Source organism: Petromyzon marinus, chromosome 21, assembly GCF_048934315.1.
Source record: "Petromyzon marinus isolate PM22_M1 ecotype Great Lakes invasive population chromosome 21, UKy_Petmar_22M1.pri1.0, whole genome shotgun sequence".
Classification (NCBI taxonomy): domain Eukaryota; kingdom Metazoa; phylum Chordata; class Hyperoartia; order Petromyzontiformes; family Petromyzontidae; genus Petromyzon; species Petromyzon marinus.
This window is the reverse complement of record NC_133687.1, coordinates 7,724,674-7,746,187: the sequence shown is the minus strand read 5'-3', so window position 1 is coordinate 7,746,187 and position 21,514 is coordinate 7,724,674. Positions and strand designations below refer to the sequence as shown.

General features: G+C 50.2%; 1 protein-coding gene across 3 annotated transcripts in view; it reads right to left on the bottom strand.

Moving 5' to 3' along the window:
• The window catches only part of DAGLA (diacylglycerol lipase alpha), a 90,323-nt gene that overhangs the window by 4,320 nt on the left and 64,489 nt on the right, over nt 1–21,514 (bottom strand). For all 3 annotated transcript variants that reach the window (XM_032958006.2, XM_032958005.2, XM_076068501.1), the window contains exons 12-19: nt 21,240–21,317; nt 16,576–16,656; nt 13,231–13,373; nt 9,525–9,593; nt 5,145–5,217; nt 1,204–1,397; nt 711–840; nt 364–500 (exon numbers count right to left, since the gene is read on the bottom strand). In XM_032958006.2, the coding sequence (XP_032813897.2) occupies nt 364–500; nt 711–840; nt 1,204–1,397; nt 5,145–5,217; nt 9,525–9,593; nt 13,231–13,373; nt 16,576–16,656; nt 21,240–21,317 (905 nt within the window). The remainder of the gene's footprint in view (nt 1–363; nt 501–710; nt 841–1,203; nt 1,398–5,144; nt 5,218–9,524; nt 9,594–13,230; nt 13,374–16,575; nt 16,657–21,239; nt 21,318–21,514) is intronic.

Here is a 21,514-nt window from a genome sequence, read left to right as displayed (position 1 = left end):
GTGAACTCCTCTCGTCGTTGCCGTCGTCTCGTCGCTTAAAGTCTCCGCTAGATATTGCGCCACTAAGGATAGCAGTTGGCTATCTCAGTCGGCGCCGTCAGTATTAGACGGCTAGTGTAGTGCACAGGCTAGGCTGAGCTACTGCGGAGAGTGTGTGGACGAGACCGTGAAAGTTGTTCATAAAGAAAGTGCCTCCTAGAAACTCTGTCTCTGAATCGTTGACACTACACATACACAGACTCACACAGCGACCCATAGTTTTGTTGTCCTTCCCCCGCTCCTCCGATCGGCACAGTTGGCTACGTACGACACGAAAGAATTGCAACGTACGTACGTACAACACACGAAGCGGCGCGCGTTTACCTGAGGCTGAGATCGCTCTTGCGCTCCGTGTTGTTCTGCACGAGGCAGGCATTGGGGTCCAGGTCCATGGTGGGGCTGACCATGATCTTGGCGGCTCCCAGCAGCGCCGTCTTGCCCTTGTTGTAGTTCTCCAGCACCTGGTTGTGCCGGCGGAAACAACCGCGTGCGGTGAACGCCGATCTCGTCGAAATGGAGCCCGAAACTCACCGCCCTCCCCCGCCCCGTCTTGCCGCGACGGCACCAAAGCGTTACCGCTGCGCCACCGCCCTGGAACGCCCGTTTGCAAAAGGAGCGCGGTAGCAACCGAGCGAGCGAACGCGCGGGCCCTGGCGTAGCGGCCGCGTTACCTTGTGCATGCCGTCCATGACCACGTGGGCCAGGTGCTCGTGCAGCATGGCCGGGGAGATCACCACCTCGTGGAAACTCTTGTTGTCAGCCCACAGCGCGTGGTACGTGGGCTCCTCCTGTTTCCAGCAGCTGCACCAACCGGTGGACAGTGACAAAGATGTTGGGGGCACGTGCTGTTAGCGAGGGTGGGGAGGCGGGGGGAAGGGAGGGGGGGGGCGACAAGGGGTGGATTCCCGCGCCCTCCACAACCTCCTGTATACCATGCGAGGGAGTTAACATCTCACCACTCCATATCAGCAGCAGCAAGAATATTAACATTGACAGAAACTTCAACAGCAGCAGCAAAGACAGCAACTTTAAAAGCGTATTGTAGTTGGGAAAAGTAAATAAAACGGGATGTATATTTTTTTTTAAGTAGCATAATTATCATTGCAGGGCTGGCCTCCAGTCCGAGCTGTACCATCTCACGTTTCACATTTCGGTTTGGCGTACCAGGTGTCAGGCGGGTGGTTGTGCACCACGTGAACGATGTTCCCCGGCGGGTACAGCGGGATGGAGGAGCACGGCGTGAGCGACATGTCGCTGTGGAAGCTGCCCAGCTTGTTGTTCACCATGTGGTTCGCCTCCGCCTCGGAGAGGAGCTCCGACTTCCGCAGGCATTTGGTGCCCCCCACGATGATCCTCCACTGTGGGGCGCGCGCGCGGGGGGAGGGGGGGGAAAGGAAGGAACGTACCTCCGATTAGCACGGTTAGTTACGTACGGTGCGATAGAAGTTCAACGCACGCGCATACAACGAGGGCTTGGTTAGGATCGCGGCCACGTGGTGGCAATGTGTTTTTTTGTTAACGACTCCGGCACTTGGCGCCCAGCCCTTCGAAACCCGACAATGACAACAGGGGAAAGAAAGACGGGGGGAAAAAAAGAAGGGGGAAAAAAAAAGTTTAAAGTATGAGCGGCAGACGCAGCTGTGCCGCCACAGACCAAGCCGCAATGGCCCACCATCAGGGCCATGCGTCCCGCTCGGACGCACGCGGCGCGCGAGCAGCGGCGGCGGGAGTCTGTCGATCGCGGACCGTTGGCCTCACCGGGCCCATCGTCGGATCCACGGGCAGGAGGTCGGTGATGACGACGATGATGATGATGTTGTTGGAAAACGATAATTCCCCCGACATGCGAGTGATTGCCGAAGGAGGAGACTCGACTCGGCAAAGCAAGGGAGTGCTTGACGTAACAGCTGCCACTCCTCTGTACGTACGTATGTTGGAACTTATTTCGCGCCGTACGTAGCCAATTCCGTGATAATCGGAGGTGACGTAATCCTCTAGGGTGCTATCCCGATAGCCGTGAACCCTGTTGTCCGCAGGGGTCAGAGCACTTGTTATTCAACCTCTCATTCGCAGCGCCCAGAAGATGTACAAATCCTGGCCAACATGTGACGACTACGTGCGCACGACTACTGATGACGTCAACGCTAGGTAATTGATGAACAAATCTGCAGAGCGGCTGTGATATCCCGCCCGAGATGATAGTTCCACACGAGGGCTGCGAAGCCAAGACGCTCCTTGGCAGCTTTACCCGTGGCATGCCATGTGTGAGGCGTGCAAGGCAGCACCCGGGAAAGCTGCACAGTGAAAGTCTGAAACGCGTAAACCACGGAGATATATTTACAGTAACTCTAACTTACGCGTGAGCCCCTATCCCAGAAATGTTACTGCTAATGCAATCTCCCGCAGCTAAGCGGCTCGTTGTGCGGAACGGGAAAGCCGCAGTGACAGAAGCAGCTGCCATGACAATCCCGGGACGATGCCTTAGAGGACAAAGAGACCTTTGCACGAGATCGGCGAGCCCTTTTCTTAACGTCTCCGAACGTAGCAGAAATTCTCACTGTATATGCGAGGGGGCCCGATTCGCATCTTCTCGAAATGTCAAAACGCGAATTCTCCATGGCGATGGTTCCCTGTCGTCGACCGCACAGACATCGCTCAGACATCGCCGAAGGAGGAGGGGGGATGATGAGGACGAGGAGGAGGATCTACAGTGTTAGGAGCTATTTTTTTTTTTTTACAAAAGGTTTGACAACAGCACCAGCCAGACGGCTCGGCGAGACTGCCAGGAGATGGGAGCCCGCCGATCGTAGAGCCCGAGATGGTTCTGACTCGGTCGTGTGTTTCACGAGGCGAGAAAAGGGCATGTCCATCAATTAGAATTGCCTTGCATGCCAACATCAAGACATTGAAAATGATGCCTCCTTTCACTGGAAGCCAGTGAAATGTTTCCATAGCTGGCACGGTGCGCTGCTGTTATTTCCTTATTCTGTGGATTGTATGCATGTATGTTGACTTTTCTGTGGCTGTCTGGAACGCTCTTCCTTCCGATATTCGGATGCCACTGGAACGCTGTCAGTCAGGGCTGGTTCAAGCTGCAGATCCCCTTCCCTGCCAGCAGCCAGCGCTATGTTACTTATTGACCAATTCTATGTCACTACACTACGGTAGTAATGCATTTGCATGCATTGTTTGCGTGTCAAACCTTACTAATTGGCTGTGTCGGATGGTGGCGGGTTTAACGACACATTTATGTTTACGTCATCTAACCCAAAAACCTCTCGTGCGGATACACACAATTAATATATTCTTATAAACTTGATCAGTTTCGTTTTGTTTCAGCTACGAGCAGCTGCATTTGCCGATGTTGCAGCACGGCGCAGTGATATCCCCGCACTGCAAGCCACTCTCTGTCTCTCTCTCTCTCGCAGCCCTGCTACAATGGCTTCGAGCACAATGTTTAAAAATGTATATCTTGGGCATAAGGGCCGTTTGCTCTAATGCCCTCCAGATCATATCAACTAATGGAATAAGTCTCTTTCCTCGCTACCACTATACTGTGATTGAATACAGGGGGGGGGGGGGGGGGTTTGTTTCTTTTATCAAAATAAATTATGTACAAGTGCTTTGGAGGCATTAAACGATGCATCAATTCGTTGATTAGAATTGATTCCTACGCTCGCGAGAGGGCTGCATCGAATCGCACGCGCCGCACAGCGATATGTCACGCTTTCCGTCCGCATGCATCCGAAGCAAACTCCGCATTCCACTCGAGATGATGCGTGCACCGCAGACCAGAACAGGATCGATTCGTGAATGAAAATCGTCACCCCGATTCGTGACAAATTCATGGCATCATCGACGGGATGGTGGCGGGGGGGGGGGGGGGGATTTTGAGGAAATCCACGCGTTGCCAGTGGTTAACGCCTTTAGCGCGCGTGTTGCAACGCGGCCTTTCGCATGCAGTGCCAGCTGCACTATACGAGCACACACAACAAAAAAAAAAATGTTCCTTGCATTAGATCGCGTGAATATAAATGTGTCGTTAAACCCGCCACCACCCGACGCAGCCAATGAGTGAGGTTGCGTCGCGTAAACGAAACGCGCGAATTGGTTCCTACTCCGGTTGTGCGTTGGAGAATAAAGCCCGCAACTGGGGCTCTTCATCTCTACGATGAGGATTCGCCGACGCGCCCAGCCACCCACAGTGTGCGCGGGACACAGCGGCCCAACGGTGGAGGTTCAGCTGCACCCTCTCGTCGTGGCTTTACTTTGCTCGCTGTACTCGTCTGGCAGTGTGCGTGTGAGCAGGCACAGAAAGGGCACCTTCGATTTGAATTCCGAAGTAAACGTGGACTTATTTAGACTGCGGCGCAGAGAGTCCAAGTGAACGTCGCGAAAACTGCGAGGCACGGTGGCAGAGTAGGGGGGGGGGGAGGGGCGAGGAGGACCTCGCGCATACGTACGTACGTACGTACAGACAGTTCAATGGGTTTATGATTGCTGACGATGGATAGACGGATACTGCGTGTATCGTGGACTGAAAAGAAAACAAATGAACGGGTTCTGGAGAAAGCGGGTGTTGAAAGAGAACTGTTAAGAGGTGATGAAATCAAGAAAGCTTAGCATACTATGGTCATCTCATGAGAAATAAAAAATACATATAATTTCATTTTCTATAGCGTCATTCATTCAATTGCATCCCACGCCGCCGCACATCGATTTATCCAGTTCCGTACAGAAAAAAAGCCCAAACAAATCCCCACTACTTAGCAAATAAAAAAACCAATGCGAATACACAAATGGAACTTGTTTGGAAAAGCGGATTATGCAGGGCACAATGCCCGTTTCACGTGCGCGAGGAAGATGAGGCTCGCGCTGGAACAGACAGTGAGGATGGCAGAAGACAGAAGTCAGTGGCGAAGGATTGCCTAGGGTGCGGCCAACCTTCGGATCGACGACGGCTGAAGTAAATCACAGGAAAGGATAGAGGGGCTGAGGTTCAATCCCTGGCCGTGGTCGGCCCGCCTATTCACCCCTTCGGGGGGGGGCCCAAATGAGCGTCACCAGGCCCGTGAGGCGCTGCTTCGGGTGACGATTTTGAGTACCTTCGGCCTGTTGGTCCTCGTCAGCACGTCCAACAGCTGCCTCCGAAACGTCTCAAGCTGGGGCAGCCCAATCCTGTCAAAGCACAGCACAGACACTGCGTCGGCACCCCGTTCTGTGATGGTGCGAGTGGTGCGAGTGGTGCACTAGGGGAGCCGTGGTGTAGCGGTTAGCGCTACGCTGCGCTACGAACCTGGTGACCCGGGTTCGATTCCGCTCACGGCCAACACCCAGAGACGATTATCTGAACCGGTCCTGGGCCTTCCCCTAGGTCGACTCAGCAACAAAACAGTACCTGGTAAGGTGTGTAAACATCGCCATTGGAGAGACAAAGGCGGGCGGGGCGTGGTGCTGGGCACCCACCCGCTCGTGTGCCGTGCCAGGCTTTATAGGCGCTCGCTAACAGCACTTGCCTCTACGGTCTGTTAAGGCTATACGGGGGAGCTTTGTCTTTGGTGCACATTGTTACTGTGATAAAGATGACAAACGGATGGCTCGGCAGTCTGGCGTCCACGTCAGGGTGGAGTTAATAAATCAGCAGCCCCCTTTGCCGCACTCCGTCAGTGCCAAGCCTCAAAGCCTCGACGATCCCATGGCTCAATCACCCAGTCGCTTGCATCAGCCTCCTCATTTCACCTCTTCCCCATTTCATCCCCATGCTCTGACATTTTTTAATATTAAACTATTTATTATTTGACCAGGTGAAGGGGCCACTGAGCTATGTAGCTCTTTTTCAGAAGTGACCCGGCTATCATAAATGATAGCTCGAGGAAGTGGCTTATCACGTGGAAAATGTACAGCAGTAACCAAATTCTCTAAACGCGTGACGTTGGTTCTAAATGTGGGGGGGTGGGGGGGGGGAAACCGGAGGACCGGGGAAAAATCCCACACGACCATGGAGAGAGAGACACGCAAACTCCAAATATACACATCAGGGCCGGGATCGAACCCACGAACTCCTGCATATCAGGCGAGGAATTTGACATTACCGCCAGCGTGCTGCATTCAGATGCCTTAAGAGTTATATTCTGTTACTTCTTTACGCAGCTTCCATATGCATATATATCACAAAGACAAAGATCCCCCGTAAAGCCTTCAACCGAATGTTGGAGCAAGTGCTGTTCGCGAGCACCTATGAAGGCCGGCACGGCACACGAGGGGGTGTGTGGCCAGCACCACGTCCGGCCGCCTATATTTCCCTAGTTGGCCTACCCTCGGTAGGCCGAGTCTACCGAGGGTGGAGGCCCAGGTCCAGTTCAAATAATCGTCACTGGTGTTGGCTGTGAGCAGGAATCGAACCCAGGTTCGTAGCGCGACGTGCTAACCGATACACTAGCGCTTCCCACGATGCATACACACACACACACAGCTCTCTTTAGTGCTCCCCACAGGTATGAAACATCACTCAAACCAATCCATTATTAACTCCCTGAAATCAATCTACGTTTATAAAATAAATATTAAAGTTTACACACCCTGGGTTCTGTTTCATAAGAAATTACATTTCCAAGCGAGTTTCTGTCAACCTGAAGGAGCTGTTTATTCATCACACCCGGCTCCCCGCCTAGTTGCACGGCGTGCACGCAACAAGGCCGGCATTTCATCGTCGCGGCGGGGAGCTCAGAGCGGGCGAGGCACGGAGCAACTCTCAAACGTAAACCCAGCACTCTCGCCCCTGAACTCTTGGAAGCCACGGTGGCTTATGTATGTTTCAGAGTTTGCGCGTGTCTCTCTCTCCCCCGTGGCCACGTGGAATTGTCTCCGGGTCCTCCGGTTTTTCCCTCCACATTGAGAATCAGCGTGCGTTCAGATGATACGGCTGCTATAAATGGGCCACTTCGTTGAGCTGTCATTTGTGATAGCCAGGTCGCTATATAGCTCAGTGGGCCTTACCTGGTAAAATAAATAAGTTTAGTATTAAAAGTTTAATATTTGTATTGAATCATTAATTTCCCCCCCCCCCCATCCGAGCCCCACCCCCAACCTCCACAGTGTGACTCACACCCCTTTCACTGGACCCATCTCCAGCATAACAAGGATTAATCATCAGCCTCGATTTATATATTTGGAGTTTGCGGTGTCTCTCTCCCCTTCGTCACGTGGGTTTTAGTTACAATAAGACTCTCCACGACAACAGCCATCCACCGGAGAGACTGGTTCCCTCCCAGTGCTGAGTCTACGGGCAGCGCTGAGTCTATGGGTCTCAGTGTTGAATCTATGGGCAGCGCTGAGTCTATGGGTCTCAGTATTGAATCTATGGGCAGCGCTGAGTCTATGGGTCTCAGTGTTGAATCTATGGGCAATGTTGAGTATATTAACTGTGTTGAGTCTATGGGCAGTGTTCAGTCTATGGGCGGTGTTGAGTCTATGGGCAGTGTTGAGTCTCTGGGCAGTGCCGAGTCTATGGGCAGGGAGCTTGTGATCACCAAAAAGATACCTGCGCTGTCCCAATGCCAGTTGGGAGCACGACGTCGCAACCCGCTGAAGTCCATCGTCAAACTCTCCCCTCTGCTGTTGTCACGCCCCGTGCTGCACAAGTCTCCAACTCTCATCCCCTATACCCCTCTTTGGCCTTGTACGTATGCACGTACGTCGAACTTCTTTCGCACCATACATAGCCAACCGCGCGCAATTGGAGGGCCATTGCCACGAACGTCCCGAAATACAAAAGCTTTTTGAAATACGACCTTACATTAATACATTTATAGAACAAAGAATACGCAATGTATTTCCGCTGATAAATATACTTCCATACAATTGGGGTGGGGGGTGGGGGGCACACACTTACCCCCCCCCCTTCCCCACCCCCTACCCCCCCCCCCCTTATATCCACCACTGAAGCAGACCCCCGTTCTCTCGTGGCGTTTGTTATTGAGGCATCGAGCCGGCCGCTTCCCGCCAGGAAGAGTCCCATGGGGGTGTGTGTGTGTGGGGGGGGGTTTGCGGCGCTTTTCCCCGCCACTGCGAAGCGGCGGTGGGGGCAAAGGGACGCGGGGGTGAAAGGTCACGTGGATGGCGACACTCCGGTGATCGTCGGAGCGGGGAGGCGCTCTCTCTCTCTCCGGCTCGATGCTTTAAGCACACGCGCTGTCATTGAAATCCCCACGCGCTCTCTCTTTTACAACCCCGAGCATCGCCATGGAAACGGACATTGATGCATACAGTGGTATGCACGGGGCCATTAATTTGTCCACGGCGGGCTGAGCGTTTTCCGAAAGCGATGTACGCTGTTCGTCTTGCGCGGCCTCAGCATCTCTGACGTGGCCATTACGAACCACAGAGAGAGAGAGAGAGACACAGCCACCCAGACGCAGGACTGTTCATGTAAGATCTCAGCAGTGCCAGCCTGAGCGTCTCCGACACGGCCATTGTGAACCACTCAGAGAGACGGACAGACAACCGGACAATTTTATCTACAACAGTGCCCGAATACCGCAAGCCTCTAAACGTTGGCCTTATCGAGCCAAGTGGTCAGCTGTTTGCGGTGATCGTATGTGGGTTGAGGTTTAATTTAGGATGCAGAGGAGCCACAAACGCAAGTTCACTGCCGTTTCCCCTCCGTACGAAAACGTCGCAGCGTAGGAATAGGAACTGTTCTGAAACAGTGCCAGTGGTATGCATGTTTAAATAGCAAACGACCCCAACGCATGTGTCAATAACACCATGGCCTTGACAGGAAAGTGTATATAATAGGTGATGTTTTGGGCAATAGCTCGCTCATCTTCGTAACACACACACAGAGGCCATGGATATGGATTGGATATCCTTATGCATTTTACACCACGGGGCCTGATACGTGTTTGGTGTTCCAAGAAGTGCCGCACTGGCTTACTGCCGTATATATCGGCCCATTTCCAGCCACTAGTTATCACCGCTTGGAAGGCATCGTCACCATTGCATGTTTTATTATTTAACCCGGGAAAAATAAAAGATCCAATGTGTGGATGATTTAACATCATCTTGGCGTGTCAATCCATTTCCTGAGGTGTTGTTTTTTTCTTTCATTCACCCGCCACAGACCTTTGCCCAACGAGATAGCCCGTGGAATGCCTTTCTTTGGGGCCAGGTTAATGTTCAGCGATGGCCCTTATAAGCGTTGAAACCATGCAGTGAGAAACCGATTAAGCGAACCGCCACGCCATTTTATCGGACGGTGTTAAAAACCGTGCAATGCGCCGCTTAAATGGATAAATTGATATCGTCGTTTGCACGGTTTCAGGGGAAACACAATTTTTCCTTCGTGGAATTGATTCGCCCGGAGAATTTGGGTTTTGACCCTCCCCCCCCCCGGCCCCCACCCGAGGTGACATTGGTGCGGGCGGCAAGGGAGGAGTTCCACCGCCAGTACCGCCGTGCGTGTGGTGCGCGGCGCGTGGGCTCACCTCGGGACCAAATCTTTTCCCAGAATGACGGACGTGACGAAGGTCTTGGACTCCTCCATCGCTGCTTCACTGAAAGTGAAAAATACGCACAATCGACGGGAAGTACAAGAACATTTGGCTTGCATAATGCGCATGCATAATGAACGTTGATTACCATATAAATAACCAGAACGGCAATAGATATCCATATTCATTTATATGCATTCATTAATACCCCACCCCCCCCCCCCCCCCCACTGTACTTCGCACAAGAAGGGCTCACAAGTGACGTCATCACATCTACCCCTCTATTTAAGGAACGAAACAGAAGGATTTCTCCACAAATCTGGCTGTCCGCCTGATGAAGCTGGTTGTAATTACTGGCGAAACGTCGTACTCGGATTGTAAATGTTGTGGCTTGGCTCTCCAACACACCGGTGTGCTGTACTAGTAACGAATTGGCACGTTCTGTTTACGTGACAAACCTCACTAATTGGCTGTGTCGGGTGGTGGCGAGTTTAACGACACATTTATATATTTACGCGATCTAACCCAAAAAAACCTCCGTTGTGGACGATATTGGTCGCGAAAGCCTCCTGCGTGTTAAACTCGCTGAAACAGAGCAGCGACACGAAGCCACACGTTCATCGCACTGACAAGCGGAAAGCAGCTCGATGGTCTGCACGACGGGAAGGCTCCCGCACAGCGAAGCACCGCGGGAGGCTATTCATCAAGCAAACTATAAAAAAAATATATATATGTTTTTTTAACTATTCAAACGCCGTGACTGTCCGGGCGGACTATTTCTATTTTACCAGTTGAGGCCCTACCGAGCTGTAAAGCCCTTATTCAGAAGTGGCCTGGCCATCACAAATGATAGCTCAGCGAAGTGGCTTATCGTGTGAAAGTGTAAAGCAGCCAAACACTGTAAACGCGTGAAGTCGATTATAAACGTGGAGAGAAAAACCGCAGGACCCAGAGGAAAAAAATCTAGCCGACCACGGGGAGAGTGAGACACGCAAACTCCAAATATGCAGCAGGCATCAGGGTCAGGATCAAGCGAGGTAGTTAATATCTCGCCACCGTGGCGCAAAACAAGCTGACAAGCTTGTTCATTTGGATTTCAAGCGGCTGCAAAAAAATTACGCAAGAAGCCGATACAGTTATTCTGTTAATGGAGCCTCCATTTAATTAGGAGATTCATAGGCAATATAATATTTGTAATAACTTATTCGAGTCCTTTGCCAATTGCATGCTGGATGAAGGCTGCCCCCATGCCGTGTCGTTATGGCGATTCGAGCTCTATCCTTCATCATTACAGCAATATTATATATTTTTTATTTTTTTTATTTCATTATATCCTTTCTACGTGACTTTACCGAAAGAACCAAGAATATGAATCCCTGCAGTCACGAAAGCTTTAAATCGAAATTACAGCAATAGTTGAGACCATTAGCGATGGCTGTGCATTGCCATCGCAAGGAATTATGACGAAATTAATTGGGAATAATTTTCATCCAGCAGTGAATGGATTGTGGCTGCTGATGTTGTGATGACTGTATGATGATGACAGGTGCCACGGTGGCGAGATGTGAACTCGTCTGGTATACAGGAGGTCGTGGGGTCGATCTCAACCCTGACGCTTGCTGATGTATATTTGGAGTTTGCGTGTCTCTCTCTCTCTCTGCCCCCGTGGTTGCGTTGTTTTTTTTCCGGGCGCTCCGGTTTTTCCCTCGACGTGCATAATCAACATGCATTTAGATGATTTGGCCACTAGAAGTATCCACATGGTGATGATAAGCCACTTTGTTGAGCTATCATTTGTGGCCAGGTCACTTCTGAAAAAGCACTCTATATAGCTCTGTGGGCATTGCCTGGTAAAATAAGTTTAGTATGTGTACTGAATAATTAATGCCCCCCCCCCCCCGCAAACCAAACGAGCCCCCCCCCCAAACCCCACAGCGTGACTTACACCCCTTTCACTGGACCCTTCTCCAGCATAACACGGAGTTATCATCAGCCTCGATTAATCCGCTGCTGTATGAAGGCACCCCCACGCCGTCTACCATCATCATCATCCGTTATGGCCCTGTGATGCCAAACTCCGATCTCACGGCTGCACGTCAAACCATCTCATAACTCCATTTCCGTGATGGTGGTGGTTGTCCTCTTTATTTCGCACCTCCGATTGGCACGGTTGGCAACGTACGGTGCGAGAGAAGCTCAACGTACATCCGTACGTTTCCCTTCTGTCCGCAATTACGTCACTAATTGTGTCCACGGGCCAAATCAAAGGAATAACTCCGTCTCTGGCAAAAGGGCAGACGATGCCTCATCTGCCCCGGTGTTGCCTCTGCTAGAGAAGCCGTGCGCAGCCGAAAATTTCAGCGCCAAATACCGACCGTGCGAGGCCCTGTGCCCACACACCGATGGCACCGGACTGACTACAAACATTTTTTTTTTATTTTATACCGGGTAAGGCTCACCGAGCTAAATAGCGCTTTTTCAGAAGCGACCTCGCCACAAATGATAGCTCAATGAAGTGGCTTGTCATTACATGGAAATTTACAGCAGCCAAGTACTCTCAACGCCTGATGTTGATTCTAAACGTGGAGGGAAAAGCCAGAGGTCCCGGAGAAAAATCCACGCCACCACGGGGAAAGAGACACGCAGACTCTAAATATACAGCAGGCGTCAGGGTCAGGATCGAAACCATGACCTCCTGCATACCAGGCGAGGTAGTTAATATCTTGCCACCGCGGCAACCAAATACATTTAAAAATATGTATTTGCTCAGACCGTGATCGACTTTCCCGGCATGAACTTACGGTGCTCCTTACAGGCTATCACCATAGCAGCCGGCCCTGCAAGAGGTCACTTCACAACAAAAGGGGGCGGCAGAGATGGCCGGGTGGCTCAGAGCACTGATCCGCCCGCCACTGAGAGTCTGGGTTCACGTGAGGACAGTCAGCATTTGGCAGCACAGTCATTCGAACCCGAAAAAGCGCACTACCAATACGTTCCGGTTGTTTTGGGGTATTTTTACACTGAAAGTTGATTTCAGCAACACTTGTTCGCCACCGTGTTTGCTGGCTGCGAGTTGAATAATTTTTCACGTGTTTTTTTTTCTTTCTCTCTCTCCAGTATTTGGTACCTTTCTCAGTAGTTCCATCTGTGTTCGCTCCCTCGCAATACCTTTCCACATTGTCAACTGTCGTTCATTGTCATTTGTGAAAGCATCTATGAATATAGAAAAAATTATAAAGGAAAGTATAATTGCGAAGGGCCATAGGCTGAAAAAAATGATTGCCAACAGCTCTGCTCGTTTTTGTAAATGTTACGGAAAGCGACGGACATTGTATCCACCAGTCCACATCTCTCCCCCGAGTTCAGATCCCAACGTGCATCCCCACAACGTCGCCAGGGGCAGCGGCCCTCATCGCTCGAGGCCGCTGTGTCTCTTGGTGTCGCACTCATTACACACCAAGTGCACGCCACAAATGAACCGCAATACTTTTCCGATCTCGTCAAGGAGCACAAACCATCACCACAACTCTGGTCATCCTCGCAGCAGCAGCAGCAGCAGCTTTTGGCTCGACATCGAACACCGCATCGCGAGCTACTCGCTAAACAGCACTTGCCCCAACAGTCTGTGAAGGCTACACGGGGTGGGTGGGTGAGTGGGTGGGGTGATCTTTGTCTCGTGCGCAGTGTTGCGAGTTGCCACCTGAGAAGCCCTCCCGGGGGAGAGTAGGCGTAGCACTTGAGCGTGGGGTACTGCGGGCGGAGCATGAAGGACAAGATGGCTGCAGTTCCCGCCCCGAGGGAGTGGCCCACGATGACCAGGTGGTAGTGCTTCGTGCCTCGGCCCTGCAAGACGGAGTGATTGCACACACACACAAAGATACCCCCCACCCCCCGATAGCCTTTAACAGACTGTTGGGGCAAGTGCTGTCTTAGCGAGTATCAGCACCTGTGTGGCACACGAAGGGGTGGGTGACCAGCAACCACGCCCGGCCGCCTTTGTCTCCCCAGTGGCAATGTTTACTACGCACTGCACCAGGTACTCGTCTGAGGCCGATTCGACCTAGGGGAGGGCGCAGGACCGGTTCAGATAATTGTCGTCGGTGTCGGCCATGAGCGGGATTAAAACCCGGGTCGACGGAGTTCATAGCGCGGCACGTGAACCGCTACACTACCGCTCACCATACGCACGCACGTAGCTCCACGTCAACGACAACACACGTACACAAACAAAACAACAATATACCATAAGTTTGGACTTTTGCTGAAAAAAAATGTTCATGTACGACTAAAGAGGGCCTAATTTATATTCTGGCAGGCAGACTTTCCCACACTCCCTGGCTAGAGAGGAGGAGTCGTGCTGACGTTTGGCATAAAATGGAGAAATCCCTGTTCATTTCCATCGCCATTGCCATTTTTTCCCCCAGTGAATGCCAGCAAAAACTACACGTCGGTTGACACTCGACATTCCATCTCACCAACCTAAAAAAAAATAATTATTCGACGTCCTTATGAATTCCAAAAGAGCCTCTGCTGAATACAAAATCTGCCTAACGATCTTGCCATTCCCATAAAACCGCAGGTGTGAGAGAGGGGGAGAACTTGAGCAGATCCTTTCTCCCGCCCGGTGGTACAGTATTGCTTTACGGCTGATGGGGTATCACGCGTGAGGTAAGAATCACTTAAAGGCTTGCGTTACGCAACAGGCCGCGGGAGTCCGTATGAACCCACGCGAGCGTCGCCGAGCATCGTGACGAGCGGTGGACGCGTATGCGGTGCAATGCGGTAACGTCAGTGATTTATGGGAGCTCCCCCCCCCCCCGGTTTCGTTTATACACCGCAAAAACCGTGCGTACCAGCAAGCGTACATCGGCAGTGACTTTTTTGTTTATTCTACTAAAACCGGTGATTTGTACGCGATAGCGCGCCAGGGCGCGTTAACAAGTCACTCGTCGCCCCCCGCGATTGGATGAACCGTCACGGCCTAGGGGTCAACGCTTCGATTCGAGAAACCCATGGGGGTTTTTAGTCACATTCCAACCATCTCCTTAGTATCGATTTTTTGTTCGTTCTGTCTCGGTTTTGTCCCCTCCATTAGCCTAAGTGTGACATTAGCATAACATTCGAATATCATTTACATAAATTGCAAATGACGCACTCCCACGCACGCGACTTTGATGCGTGTTGAACGTGGGCGCGGGAGGCGATTTTATAATTGACGAATCGCTGTGTCGTTAACACGGCTAAACATCGATGAGTCGTTTAACACGGCCAGCCATCGAACCAAAACGGTCATCGCATCGCGCACTTTCAGATGCGGCCGTCTGGACTGCTCTCCTTTCTGATTTTAGGAAGTCACTGGAGCTGTGTTCACTTTTAAATATAAATTGAAAACTCATTTCTTTAGAATTGCTTTTTGTGTTTAGTTTGTTGTCCTTCCCCCGCACCTCAGATTTGCACGATTCGCTACGTACGGTGCGAAATAAGTTCAACATGCTTACTCAGACAAATACAAAGATCCCCTGTTATAGCCTTAACAGACTGTTGAGGCAAGTGGTATTAGCGAGCACCTATGAAGGCCAGCATAGAACATGAGGGGGTGGGTGTCCAGCAGCACACCCGACTGCCTTTGTCTTCCCAGTGGCGATGATTTTTACACACTGCACTGGGCACTCATTTGAGGCCCAGGACCGGTTCAAATAATCGTCACTGGTGTTGGTGGCCGTGAGCGGGAATCAAACTTGGGTCGCCGGGTTCGTAGCGCAGCGCGCTAACCGCTGTGACACCACCGCTCCCCACTACCATCGCTGTCAACCCATTCGGTTGACCCCGTATTCTTGTACAGGGAAATTCAGTTTTCAGGTCCATACAGCTTACAGCCGTTTCAATATGGGCAACATTTTGTTTGTCTATTTCTTTGTGTTTCTCCCTTCTGATGGAACTTTGTAGGACGAACGTTGAGATTTATAAGAGGCATGGGGTGACCAATAAGGTCTGAAATGGTCTGTAATAAGGTAGGGCAATGATAAGCGGTTGACAGGTATGTAATGGTGAGTGTACAAGTGGTGAGTGTAGTGATGAGTGTAGTGGTGAGTGTACTAGTGGTGAGTGCAAAAGTGGTGAGTGTAGTAGTGGTGATTGTCTATTTTTTTGTGTTTCTCCCTTGTAATGGGACTTTGTAGGTTGAACGTTGAGATTTATAAGGGGCACGGGGTGACCAATAAGGTCTGAATTGGTCTGTAATAAGGCACTGATAAGGGGTTGACAGCTCTGCGCTCTGACTGCCGTGAGCGAGTTTAACAGGTGAGGCTTTTGTGACCAATATCATCCACAATAGAGGTGATTGGGTTTGTTTTGGTGAGATCGTGAGAGACTCCCCCCGCCCACGACCAAAGCCCTCGCCAAACTCTCACACGTGCTTCCTGGATCCACCCGTGTGGCTCCTGCTCAAACGAGCCGGCGTCGTTGATTTCCAGAGTGGACGTCCCCCCCCCCTTCCCCCTCTTGCACGTTCCCTCCCCGTGGCGACCCACGCCGTCGTTCGTCACCGCTGGTGGGCGCCATCGCCCCTGGGGTAAACCGTGGCCGACCCCAGGGCCACTTATTTTTGAACTCATTAATTTTTTTAACTCATTTTCTTTTTTACACACACACACACACCAGGTACGCTATATAGCCTGCCGAGCTGTGTAGCGTCTTTTTTTCAGAAGCAGCCTGGCCACAAATTGTGGCCCAGCGAAGTGGCTTAGCGTCACATGGAAATTGACATCAGTCAAAGACTTGAAACGTGCGCTGATGCTACACGTGGAGGGAAAACACGGGGATTTGATCCCCAGTAGTCAACACGATCCATCCATGTGTTCGTCGTTCGGTCACTCAGTTTCAGCTGGGCTATCCAATTGCTTACCTGGTCAAATAAAAAAATAGTTTAGTTTTAAATCGATTAAACTACTGTTCATGGCCGTGGTAGCTCGCGCTGAAGCAAAATGAGACGTGGCGGTGCAACGCGTTGAACAAAACAATTCCGAGCGCGAGAACCTGCACTGACCAGGTCTCGTCCGAAGGCCTGGGATAGAATCATCTCCTCTTCAAGCTTCTTCTTAACGTACTTGGCAGAGAACACCATTCCCTGAAGAGCGACAGGCGACACAGCACAGACAATGTATGAGGTACGGGATCGCACGCCGGCGCTGCCTTCGCCATAGCAACACAGGCACACACTTGAGAGCACAGCGGCGCGGCGCAAATCCCTGCATTCGAGCCGGTGCAACGGGGCGGCACATTGACAAGACCGTTTGTTCCGCCGATTCAACCGGCTTTCATCGCTCAACGCACCTCGATCGTGCGACCGGCAACCCGGCTCACACCTGGCGAAGTTATCCAGTCTGCGTTTCATTTCGATGCGGTCATTTGTGACCAGGCTGAGCCCACAGACAAAGATCAACCCCGTATAGCCTGCAACAGAATGTCGGGGCAAGTGCGAGCACCTATGGAGGCCGGCACGGCACACGAGGGGGTGGGTGGCCAGCACCACGTCCGGCCCCCTTTGTTGACCTCGGGGAGGTCCAGGACCGGCTCAGATAATCGTCACTGGTGTTGGCCATGAGCGGGAATCGAACTTGGGTCACCGAGTATCATAGCGCAGCACGCTAACCACTGCACTACCGCTTCCCCCAATCGCTCACACCTGGCGAAGTTATCCAGTCTGGGTTTTATTTCGATGCAGTCACTTGTGACCAGGCTGAGCCCACAGACACACACAAAGACAAAAAGACAAAGATCCCCCATATACCCTTACCAGACTGTAGGGGCAAGTTCTGTTAGCGAGCACCTATGAAGGCCGGAACGGGACACGAGGGGGTGGGAGGCCAGCACCACGCCCGACCGCCTTTGTCTCCCTAGTGGCGATGTTTACACACCGCACCAGGTACTCATTTGAGTCTGAGTCGACCTAGGGGAGGACCGGTTCAGATAATCGTCACTGGTGTTGGCCGTGAGCGGGAATCGAACTCAGGTCGCCGGGTTCGTAGCGCAGCGCGCTAACCGCTACACTACCGCTCCCCACACACACACACACGCGCACACAGACACATGCACGGTTGCTTGAGAACGTGGTTCTTTGGGATTTGGAGCCCCTCGGGCCCCAGGTAGTGTCCGTGGTGGGCTCAGCACCCCGACAACCCTCGGTGGCTATGTCACCCACACGGCCAGCTTTGCCAGCGCTAACCTATGGGCTCCCAAAGCTGCAGGCCGCAGCAGCACATTGCACCAATACAAAACAGCGGCTCATATTTTTTCTCAGAAAACCGAGGGTTACTACAAAAAATTTGTAATAAATGTAAAGAATTCGTACAATAGTTGACATTTCGTAGGAAGCTTTTGTAAAAATTGCAATTACTTAGAAATTAATGTAATGGTGTGTTGGAGAGTAAATCGACAACATTTACAATTTGAGTATGACGTTTCGCTGGTAATTACATCCAGCATCATCGGGTGATTTGCCAGAATAGTGAAGCCATCCACCTGCCTCTGATCTCTGGACCCATCATCTTGTCTCTGACATCCAGAGATCAGAGGCGGAGGAATTACTAATCTATTATCATTATATAATAGATTAGTAATCAGTTAATTAGCATGCTTCCTCTATAAGAAATTGTAATTATAAGATGTATTACTGAATAATACGCTTCCAGGCCGCACTATGCCTGTAGCTGTCAAACGGTTAAAATGATTTGTATTTCTCTCAATTTCAATCGATTCTCGAATTAGTCTCAGCCAGTAATAACTAGTTTAACACAACACTTTAACGTTATCAAAATAAATTGAGTGTCCTTGTTGGCAAAGAATGTTCTGCAACTGCCGACTGTGTTTGAGAGTATTTCATATTTCTGTGGTATTCTTTTAGCCTTACGCTAATGTTACGTCCTGTCTGTCCAATATAGCATCTGGCACATAAGCAATTAATCCGATACACACCTTCTGTTGATAACTTACAGTGAGGCAAAAAAGTATTTGATCCCCTGCTGATTTTGTACGTTTGCCCACTGACAAAGAAATGATCAGTCTATAATTTTAATGGTAGGTTTATTTGAACAGTGAGAGACAAAATAACAAAAATACAGAAAAACACATGTCAAAAAATGTTATAAATTTATTTGCATTTTTATGAGGGAAATAAGTATTTGACCCCCTCTCAATCAGAAAGATTTCTGGCTCCCAGGTGTCTTTGTAACAGGTAATGAGCTGAGAATAGGAGCACACTCTTAAAGGGAGTGCTCCTGATCTCAGCTTGTTACCTGTATAAAAGACACCTGTCCACAGAAGCAATCAATCAGATTCCAAACTCTCCACCATGGCCAAGACCAAAGAGCTCTCCAAGGATGTCAGAGACAAGAGTGTAGACCTATACAAGGCTGGAATGGGCTACAAGACCATTGCCAAGCAGCTTGGTGAGAAGGTGACAACAGTTGGTGCGATTATTTGCAAATGGAAGAAGCACAAAAGAACTGTCAATCTCCCTCGGCCTGGGGCTCCATGCAAGATCTCACCTCGTGGAGTTGCAATGATCATGAGAACGGTGAGGAATCAGCCCAGAACTACACCGGAGGATCTTGTCAATGATCTCAAGGCAGCTGGGACCATAGTCACCAAGAAAACAATTGGTAACACACTATGCCGTGAAGGACTGAAATCCTGCAGTGCCCACAAGGTCCCCCTGCTCAAAAAAGCACATATACATGACCGTCTGAAGTTTGCCAATGAACATCTGAATGATTCAGAGGACAACTGGGTGAAAGTGTTGTGGTCAGATGAGACCAAAATGGAGCTCTTTGTCATCAACTCAACTCGCCGTGTTTGGACGAGGAGGAATGCTGCCTATGACCCCAAGAACACCATCCCCACCGTCAAACATGGAGGTGGAAACATTATGCTTTGGGGGTGTTTTTCTGCTAAGGAGACAGGACAACTTCACCGCATCAAAGGGACGATGGACAGGGCCATGTACCGTCAAATCTTTGGTGAGAACCTCCTTCCCTCAGCCAGGGCATTGAAAATGAGTCGTGGATGGGTATTCCAGCATGACAATGACCCAAAACACACGGCCAAGGCAACAAAGGAGTGGCTCAAGAAGAAGCACATTAAAAGGTCCTGGAGTGGCCTAGCCAGTCTCCAGACCTTAATCCCATAGAAAATCTGTGGAGGGAGCTGAAGGTTCGAGTTGCCAAACGTCAGCCTCGAAACCTTAATCACTTGGAGAAGATCTGCAAAGAGGAGTGGGACAAAATCCCTCCTGAGATGTGTGCAAACCTGGTGGCCAACTACAAGAAACGTCTGACCTCTGTGATTGCCAACAAGGGTTTTGCCACCAAGTACTAAGTCATGTTTTGCAGAGGGCTCAAATACTTATTTCCCTCATTAAAATGCAAATCAATTCATAACATTTTTGACATGCGTTTTTCTGGATTTTTCTGTTGTTATTCTGTCTCTCACTGTTAAAATAAACCTAGCATTAAAATTATAGACTGATCATTTCTTTGTCAGTGGGCAAACATACAAAATCAGCAGGGGATCAAATACTTTTTTCCCTCACTGTAGGCAATTCATCTTTAGTACAAGATACTTAGTTTGTGAATTTCGTGTACTGTGCCAAATCTTACTGTGATTTTTTGTCTCTCCAAAACTCTAGCTAATTTGTCAGTTACTCCTGCAATATATGGTATTTTAATTGTTTTAATAACCTGATCGCTTTTAACAGTCTTGCTGTTCGATCTTGGTTTGGAATTCAATGCTCTGTTAATTTGAGCATTATTGAAGCCATTTCATCGTAGCGCTCCTTTAACATGTTTATCTCCGTCCTCAAACGTTCACCATCTGACAATGTTTTAGCTCAATGTATGAGCGTCTTGATGAGAGAGGATTTCTGTGCGGGGTGATGATGCGAATCTGCATTCCGATAGGCATCAGTGTGCATTTCCTTTCGGTGAACGCCGTGTGTTATTTTACCATTTTGGCCGCGTCCGAGCAAAATATCCAGGAATGGGAGTGTTATTCACCTCCATTTCCATGGTGAACTGAATGGCTGGGTTTTGCGAATTGAGATTATTTAGAAATGCATTAAGTGTATCTTTACCATGTGGCCAGACAACCAAAGCCGTCATCAACATATCTTGAAGGACTGCTTCATGACGTTATTTATTCAGGATCGCCATCTCGTACTCACATGGCATTGCGGCTCTTGAAATATTGAGTGTTTTATTTACCGAATTCGAAAAAAATGTCTCTTCTTGTTATTTTGGTTGCCGACCCCTGACCCCGGCCATTCTCGCTGTGAGAAAGGCCTGGGGCGGCACAGTGGTGAGATGTTAACGCCTTCGCCTGGTATACAGGAGGATGTGGGTTCGATCCAGACCCTGACGCCTGTATAATATTTGGATTTTGCATGTTCTCCCCGTGGTCACGTGAATTTTTACCCGAGTCCTCCCGTTTTTCCCCCTCCACATTTGGAATCAGCATTTAACTGCATATGGCTGCTCTAATTGTCCACACGCTTCGTCGAGCTATTATTTGTGGCCCAGGTCGCTTCTGAAAAACAGAGCTAAACAGTTCGGTGGGGATTACCTGGTAAAAATTTTAAAAAATAGCTGCCGCCACCCTCTGAAAAATCACCCCGTCGTGCGTTGCACTGGCCATGAACGCCAAAGCTCCCTCTACCTTATGCCCGAGCCACGTGCCAGGATGTCCTTCCACCGGCAAGGGTTCAGCGTCGCCCGTCAGGTCCGTAAGGGCATCCTGAAGGAGACAAAGCACACAGTCACGCATCGTGCCGTGGAGGCGGAGACCGGGCAGTGGATAATAAATATACAGCATGATTTTTTAAAATATATACAGTGAGGGAAAAAAGTATTTGATCCCCTGCTGATTTTGTATGTTTGCCCACTGACAAAGAAATGATCAGTCTATAATTTTAATGCTAGGTTTATTTGAAC